Source organism: Rhopalosiphum padi, chromosome 2 (assembly GCF_020882245.1).
Source record: "Rhopalosiphum padi isolate XX-2018 chromosome 2, ASM2088224v1, whole genome shotgun sequence".
Taxonomy (NCBI): Eukaryota; Metazoa; Arthropoda; class Insecta; order Hemiptera; family Aphididae; genus Rhopalosiphum; species Rhopalosiphum padi.
In genome coordinates, this window is record NC_083598.1 from 86,914,343 (window position 1) to 86,924,001 (window position 9,659).

Genomic DNA, 9,659 nt, shown 5'->3' on the forward strand with positions numbered 1-9,659 from the left:
TTGTCTCGGAATCGGGGTTTTCAGACTTGAAACGTAACGAAGGTAACATTTCTTTCTAATTAATCGAATCACGGATAAGAAAAATTGCCCGGTTGACGGTACCTATTACCTACACACAACTGACAGCGTAATATAATTTTAACGGGTTCTGTAATTACAAATAGATCGTAGCAGTGTTTAAATACTTTTAAAATAATTGTAGTCGTTGACTTGTCGTTAAACTGGTATAAATACAAGTAATCCAATGTTTCTATATTATAATAGCCATGTAAGATTTTGATCTTTTCGTTTTTCAATTAAAATGTTCTTTATAGCCAATATTCTATCTACTAAGTATGTACTTTTATTCGTATATTTTGATTACTTATTACTATAAACCTTTTAATTATTAATAACAGTTGAACATGTAGAGATGTTTGAAGGAAAAAAATCAAAATATTTGTTGAAAATAATTTAATATATAACTTTTGAATTTATAATTTGTATACTTTTAGAACCAAAAGTTATTTCGGGTTTTTTTTGTGGTCGATGTACACGATAAGTTAAACGAATAAAAAAAATATATCAATTATTATGATTTATAGAATTTAGGCTTTATCCTTTATAGTGAATATTATTAAAATAATAGATTCGTGAACCATATAACGGTAGATATGTTACATATTCATAAGTTATGATAATGTGTTGAGAAATTCTACCAGTTTAACAAGTATATTGGCTACTGAGTCATTTTGAACTCTATACATTTAAACAATATTGTGCTAAAAAAAACAGTATTTACACCATCGTGATGATATTCGAGTGGTGTAGCGAATGATATATATATTTTTTTTGCCGACACGTTATTTACAGTTTTTATCGTATTATATATCTATATACCCATTAATACTATCTAGTCCATATTCTATACAGCATGTATATTTTTATATTCACTGTGTTTCTTTGTTCTTCTGCAGTGGTTATGATGTTAGGGTAGCCCATATAGAATAAATATTAAATTAGTATATTATTTAGCTATAATTTATAAGATTCGAGAAATGCTTGTATAGTTCTAATAATTATATTGATACCTATATGTCTCTTGTCTTTAAACTTTAATATCGGTATGTTTTCAGTGTAATTCCATTATAAACACGCTACTTATAGTTCCATTATATTGTTATAGAATGTATCCCTATAAAATGTTGAATACGACACTATCTAGCAGCGCGTTATGTAATTTTTTTTTTTTAGTCACAAAACCGTTTCCTTAGTATATGTTTCCCATAAACCGCCCCGAGCACTTGTATTTTTTAAATTTATTTCCGTGTCAAATCCTATTTGCTTACAATAACATATTCAGATAGTGGTCCTCTGGTACCCGTAAAAATTATCTAATAACGCGTTTTGGAAACTGCCAACTCTACACGCTATTTATGGGTACTCTTTAATATAAAACTACGTATACGTCATCCACTTAACGATGATAACTGTGGCGTAAAAGATAGTCTTATAACGTTGTTCAGCTGCTGGTCCAACGGGTCGTAATAGTCTTGTTGTCGTCCTTCCGGAGACTGCCGAACACCACATCGCATAATATTTATTTTATATAGTAGCAGCATTGGCGTAGGTAGTTTTTTCTCTTATCGTCACGTATCGTCAAAATGTCAAGTTGTATTGTGTAATAATAACGTAACGATAAATATTATTTGTTCGTGCCTTGGGGCGGTGTTTAATATTGTATATAGGAACGAAATAAAAATCACTTCCTTCCGGACCATTCGACTTCGACAACTCTGACATTTAAATATTGCCTTTCACTAATCGCGTTTTACTGACTCGCAGTATATACTATATATTAATAATATAATATATTATTATCATATACGTATGTTGTACCAATACGTATAATATCGCTGACTGAACAGAGTTTATGATTATATGTTATCGTTAAAACACAACCAACCGTAGTGGTAACATCGAGTTGAAAAAAGAAGAAAAAATAAACATCTAATTAAAAAAAAAATTGTTTTAATGTTTTCCGTCACTTTCGCTAAATCGTTATACCAGCGTACCTTTCTGCCTAACATTATACGGTGTATTACCGACTATTATCATTTAAATCACACGCGAGCGTACGTATGTAAATATATATATTTTGCAAGTTTGATCGGAGTCAGAGGTCTTGTCAGTGAAATTAATGAGTTTTGTATAAATATTATGAAAAATATCATTAAGTACACATTTTGTTTGACTCTTGTTATGAAATATAATATATATCTTTTTCGTTGTTTGTTCGCGCATGGCCGGAGACGTCCACGCATAATATGTGATTATCTCGTTTATTTTCGTACTCGCTAAATTTAACTCTATCATTACGTATTGAATGAGTGTGATTATGGCACGTCCACGGCGATTACACGGGTCATGTAAAATTAAATTATTAGTTAGGTATTATATTTGTTTTAGAACATATACACGTGATTTTGTTTACTTTCCGTTACGGTAAACTGTGTTGAAAAATCAATATTAATAAATACGATGCTGTTCAAAAAAAAATAATAAGTTTAGCATAACAGCGAGCCTCGGGAATTAAGCCCTTAGCAAAAGTATAGGTATAACTTATTCTCTCTCTACAAAGACCTAGCTTACAGTTATTAATTTAAAAAAAAATCATCTACCAAAATCAAAAACAACGACGGTATAATCGATTTAAATTAGAAACGACTTGAGAAAATAAATTAAGTCTATAATTATCTAAATAAATCCTACTGGTTATATTTCTGTTATACACCATTAACGCAACTTCACGCATATTAATCAAATAAATCTAGCTATAATTCTTGCAATAACGATTACTACATGTACAGTAAAATTATTTAAATCTTAAAATTTATATTTATTTATTTTTTCATAGACATGCTTATTTTCGTTTACATTTTATAACCAGGTTTTCACATAAAAACGGTCCAATGACATTTTACATGCAGTTAGAAAGTTCGTAATATTTGTGTAATTTGGAAAACTACTTAAATTAAAAACCGTAAAATACTATTTGATATACCGTAATGTTGAACTTCATAGCGAATAGTAAAAAAGATGCTTCATAATATGTTTCATATAAAAATATTGTTTAAATTACATACTACCACCTATTGATTTCGATTCCGGTTTTTATGACTATGTTATTAACTATTATTAATTATATATATAATGGAATTTCGTGTATATTTTACAGTAGATATATTATTATTATTATTTTTTTTTTTGGTACACGCATTTTGTAGGATTTAAAAATATTAGCCCATTTTATATCCTTGTTAATTAAGTTTTATCTTTTTATTAACCTAATCTAACTATTATTATTTACTGATATATATATATATGCTATTTCAGTTAATACATTTTTACTTGTATAAACATTATACGACTAATAATTATTATATATTATAAACTTAAATTTCCGTCATAAAAATTCTGACAATTCTCTCCGTTTAGCTACGATCGCGTGTTCTTGTTTATCGTGAATTTTAAAAGAACATTTTTGTAAAATTTTAATTTTTTTTTTATTATTAATTATATCAAATAGATCGAAAATATGGTATAGTATATGTACTATTTATTAAAAGTATATATGTTTTGAATATTATTTACATGTATAAATAAAATTAATGACAATTTTAAAAGTGTTATTGGAAGTTTTTTAACGAAGTAAATTAAATATGTATAGATTGTATACAATTATGTAAGTTACAAGAATATATTCATTTTTGTCGTTTTAACAATTCGTGATTATACTATACTTTGAACATGCACAATTCGTTTAAATTACATTAACGGTGAAAATACCGTCACCGAGAGAAAGAATATATAAGTAACATTAGGTATAGTACGTTAAAAATGAAATAGATAGGTATACATATAATTATATTTTTAATTTACAGATGTCCCATTTAAAATTGTGAAATATTAATTTGAAACATCGATGTTATGTGACTTATTATTTCTCATATGGTTAATTCAAATGTTATTTTTTTTTCACTTTGTGACCTCACTAAAATATTTTTTTTTTTTTGTACTAAACAATTTTGGTTGTCAATTCTAAATATTATATATAGAGCTAAACGTAGTATGCCGGGTCATGTTGTTTACTTGTATAATAATGTTCAGCGCCACTCTACCGTGTGTAGTTCAAAACCATTATACGCAGGCTTTGGTTTCGTACTTGGCACGTGATCACAACAATATAGTTTCTTGTATATATATAATAGCGTATTACCTACACACTTTTTTGCTTTGTATTATATTGTATAAACTCGATAAACCGTTGACTTATCGAAAATCTAACAGCGATCTTCGTTTTATTCATATATATATATATATACGAAATTTGCGGTGGTGATCCGTAAGTAGATTAAGTCGAAATAATTAAGTTTTGTTTTGTCACTTATATAGAATAATAGTAGGATTAAATATCGATTTGGCCAAGCCAGTGCAGGTTTACAGTAAACCCGGGTAAAAATATTTCCCATACGTTATTAAATACTTAATACCAAACTTTTTCGTAAACTTAAATCCAAATTATAATATTTATTGATATAAAAATAAGTATACCATCTGTGAAATTTTTAGTTTCATTTAATTCCATTTTTAAACAATATTATTTAACATCCATGTTTAAAATTTGGACTATACGAGTACTCTTATTATAATACAATAAACGTCGGTGAAATAAAATGATTTTATTTTTGACGTTTTAGAGAAAATCATGTGGCTCAGCAGCCAACTGTATTGTTCAAACGTACCCGACACCACAAGGGTTCGATATATTGCATGTCGTGGACGCCGGACGGTTCGCTGATCGCCACCGGCAGCAACGACAAGACGGTCAAGCTGATGCGGTTCAACGCGGAAACGTCTAATCTAGAGGGCCAGGAAATTGAACTGGCCATGCACGATGGCACGGTCAGGGACGTTTGTTTCATCGAGGACACGAGCAACAGGAGCAGTCTGCTCATCAGTGGTGGTGCCGGTGACTGTAAGATATACGTGACAGATTGCGAAACCGGACAACCGTACCAAGCGCTCAGCGGCCATTCCGGTACTTATTTAATATTTTACGTAATTTAGTGCTTATTAAATTTGTAATTGCACGTCATCCGTGAGCCTCTAAACAATATTATGTGACATCATGTACGTCGCTGCATTCACCTGTGCTAAGCAATTATTAACATAATTCTATTCACGTTTCCAAGATGGATGATTTGTATCTTATATAATATGAGTATGTAGGTGAATATTGTTAAACATCAATTATTGACCTATAATAAGCATTCAAACAGTAATGCACGGAATATTTATGTTGGTAGAAAACTATCTATATGAAGTAGATAGACAGGTAGCTAAACAATTGATATTATAGAACCTAATATTAACTCGGCTACCATTGAATCGAATCCCAGTTTTGGGTTAATATGAATTGGCTCCCTAAACTGTAAAATATTATTAATATAGGTTCTCATCAATTTTACTTTAGTAAATAAACAATGTTTAAAATAGGTAGTACGTAATCACAATAATTTATTTCAGTTTTTTTTTTCATTGATATAATTTGTATCTGTTTTTACATAATTAAATTGGTTTTTGTATTTTAATTACAAAACTGATATATTAAAAATGGATATGCTTTTCTTACAGAAATGTTGTATTTTTTTACAAATTGTCTTTCATTTATTAAAGCTTGTATAGAAGTTAAACCTATGCGCCAACTTATGAGATTAGTCAATTTTTTTTATTAAGTTTTGTAAACTTAAATGTAATCCTCTTGAAATACTCAATTACACTATTGGACAGTATGATTGATTTTCTGTGTATTTTAATTTGTGTTTCTATTTTAATGTGATCATTAAACCAATAATGCTAACTGTATAAAAAAATATGATAAAAAAAATTGTGATTTTTATGTTTACAGGACACATATTGACATTGTACAATTGGGGCGGAGCTATGTTCGTTAGCGGAAGCCACGATAGGACCATTAGATTTTGGGATTTGCGGACGAGAGGATGCGTAAATGTTGTCACGCCGAATACTTCTATGGCCAGTCGGGTTAGTATGATGAAGTTAGACTAGATGATTAGTTTATAATTTATTAATTTTTTGAAATGAGGTATTTAAACGGTTCAGATAAAATATTTTGTTCGAACCTGATTTAATTAGAGAGTTAAATAGTAAACATATAAATAATATTGTACCAAATTTTAAACAAATAAAATATAAATTTATAACAAATCAGAATAATGCATCCAAAAAAACATTACATATGTTTAAATAGTTGTTATTTTACTGTTTATAAAATTGTTTAAAACCAACAATCGTCTACTAAATTAAAACAAAATAATTTAAGTATATTTTAGTAAAACCGTTGGAATAATTTCAAATTGTTTCAATTTTTTAATAGACCTTTCAGATGATAAATAATGCAATAGTACTAAAATGAAAATTGTCGATAAAAAAAAACAGTTTTTCTCTTCCCCATTTCAGCACAATCCCCTCTATTTTATACATTTAGTTATTCTCTAATATCCATGATATACATAGTGCGTGAATAAAAAAAATAAGAAAAGGGGCATGTTATATAATACTCTAAAATAGTATTTATTAAAGATCGTGTATCCAATTTAGTGAAATAACCACAAATACTGTCCCTTTTACTATATCGAATCTGATCTTCTTCACCACGTTATTTATTACAGCTACGAAATTATAGAATTTCAATTCCCATTAATCGTATCGAATTCGAGAAAGTAAAAACCCAATTCTGGTTGTGACCAACGAAATGTGCACGTGCGCGTTGTTCATAAGATGTTAATTATTATCAATTTACCGCATGAACACCCCGAACACCTAACCTAAACATGTCTCTTATTCAGAGCGATTGTCTTTCAATATAGACAGTGGTCTGAAGTCTGAACAGAATAATAACGAAAATGAGGTGTCGGTGACAAAAATACCATTGTCGTATGGAATGACCGCATTATTATAATATATAATATTCAGTATTCCGGTGACAAATGTAACGGACAAATTCTAAAATACGCATAAACTATAATAAACAATATAAATAATATTATGTGCCTATTAGGTAGTTAAGGTATAAAGGTTACAAAAAATATTAAATATTTTTATTCACGGGCTAGGAATTTTGTTGAAAAGTGCAGTCATTTTTTATAAGTCAACTCTTTTCATATTAATCAAAGAGGTTGGTGTATTACAAAAAGTGGGTTGTTTTTAATTTTTTTATATCATTTTAAATTTAAAATATTTAAAAATTAGCTTCACCGATTAAGCATAAGTGATTTTGTTTTAAAATATTCAATTAACTTGAAAATTTTAAATACAATGTTGATATTAGTAGATAAGATATAATTCGTTTATACCTTTTTTTATTTTATATTATCTACCTACCTAATTATACTTCGGGTGAAACTTAAATGAAAAAAACAGATGTTGAATCCTTTTACTTTTTTTGTTTAGACTTATGATCACGGATGAGCAACTTCGCCGTCTACATTACTATATATTAATAATCACATATGAATATATTATAATAATTTATTCATACTGTATGTTTATAAATATTGATTTGTTAATATAAAATAAGTACTATAATTAACCATAAATGGCATACATTTTGAAGGTGTTAAAAATATCTCAACTGAGAACTAGTACATAATATATCGCAAACTTAAAATGTTTACTCATAATAATGATAATAATAATAATAATAATTTAATCGTTTAACTGATTCGGTTTTGTATGTATATACAGCAAGGATCACCGGTGGCCGCCGTCTGCGTGGAACCGTCAGGTCGACTGTTGGTCAGCGGTCACGAGGACTCGGCGTGTGTCCTTTACGACATTCGGGGTTCGAGGAGCTTGCAGTGTTTCAAACCACATTCGGCCGACGTACGTTCGCTGCGATTCTCGCCTAGCGCTTATTATCTGCTGACCGGTGGATACGATAACAAACTGGTGCTCACCGACTTGCAAGGTACTATTTATTTTATAGCACATTGGTCGCAGTATTAATATCCTACAGTGATGTTGTATTAACGTCGTAAATAATAGAGTGATTTATTGGGCATGTGACATGCTTACCGATATAAACTAAATGCAGTCGAGACTGCAGCGTGTGATCGAATTGACGGCCAACAAAGTTGAATCGTCAATACGACTAATTTGATTACCGTGGTATCTTTTCAAGTTAATTCGCATTCAAATCTAAAATTCAAATCACAAACAAATTTGTTGTTGTTTATCCTTTCCGTTTCTTTACTACATATAATATCAGTATATATTGCATATTTTGTATACTGACAACCGTATAATATACAACTATATATAAGTAAAATTAAATATTGACTTACTGTGGTTTAAATTTCAGTTTTAGTCTTTACGTCATAATACTGTTTATTGCCGAGATAATAAAAATAATACAACTTAATATTTCTTTCCACAGGTGACTTGACTACAACATTGCCGAGCGTAGTAGTCGCCCAACACCAGGACAAAGTAATCTCTGGCCGGTGGCACCCTACAGACTTTTCGTTTTTGAGTACCAGTGCCGATAAGACAACCACTCTGTGGGCTTTACCACCATATAAATAATGCAAATAACCAACGAAACAGATTATAATTTAATAATACACGTTAAGGCTTTGTATTACAAGATGTCAGAACGATTTTTAAACAAAAAATAAAAAAGAGAAACAGTGATTTTTGCTAACTTATGTGCTAACAATTTAATAATTAACCTATAGTGTTTATTTTGAAATTTACGAGCTGTTTTTTTGTTTTTATTTTTATTTATTATATACACATAATTTGTTCTGTATTTTTTTGTTACTCTTTTCTAATTCTACCTGCTGTTTTTTGTTAATGATAATTTTTTTTATTTTTTAATAATAAAAATATGTACCTAAACTTGTGTGATACTACTCCATATACTCCTCAGTGATCATTTGATTCTAAAATTCAACGCTTAAATTATCGTTAATTTGAAGAGCTATTATTAAAAAATATATAAATTAAATATACTATATTATATCTATTATATAAGATGAGTAATCTAATAAACTTGTTAAGGGCGAATTTAAAGCATTAATATTTAATTTATCGAAAAGTAGTAAATAATATTACCTATATTACTACATACTACTTGAAAAACTATTATTAATGTAACGAGAAAAGTGTTTCTAAAAAAAGAAAGTGTTAATTATAAGGAAATATAATCTTAAAATATCATCATCGCTCATCAGTATATTTACTTATTACCATAGTATAATATTTATTTTAAAGCGTGTATAGTGTACAATTAGGGTTTAAACGTCTAATAACTTGATGCCCATAAGGACGGGGTAAGTAAACCGTGTACAATATATGAAATTTTGAGGATAGATAACTTTTCATTGAGTAGGTAAATTATTGGTATAAATTATTGCACACGAAAAACGATTCTAAACGGAAATGGTATGTTAGTCTCTGTTAAATGTTATAACTCGTTAGTATTAAAAATTATAAGTTAATATTTTTTTGAAGTAGTGAGTACAGTATGTCGCACGAATTTTTGCTAAAAACATTGCATATAAGATGTTATTTATACCGAAATGATAAAAATA

The 9,659-nt window shown here is 28.8% G+C and overlaps 1 protein-coding gene across 4 annotated transcripts in view; it reads left to right on the forward strand.

Moving 5' to 3' along the window:
* LOC132921486 (WD repeat-containing protein 47) overlaps positions 1–8,964 on the forward strand; it is a 48,715-nt gene extending 39,751 nt beyond the window's left edge. For all 4 annotated transcript variants that reach the window (XM_060984526.1, XM_060984529.1, XM_060984530.1 and 1 more), the window contains 4 exons: positions 4,740–5,080; positions 5,951–6,087; positions 7,810–8,032; positions 8,501–8,964. In XM_060984526.1, the coding sequence (XP_060840509.1) occupies positions 4,740–5,080; positions 5,951–6,087; positions 7,810–8,032; positions 8,501–8,649 (850 nt within the window). In that variant the 3' untranslated portion in view covers positions 8,650–8,964. The remainder of the gene's footprint in view (positions 1–4,739; positions 5,081–5,950; positions 6,088–7,809; positions 8,033–8,500) is intronic.
* Positions 8,965–9,659: the final 695 nt, after the last annotated feature.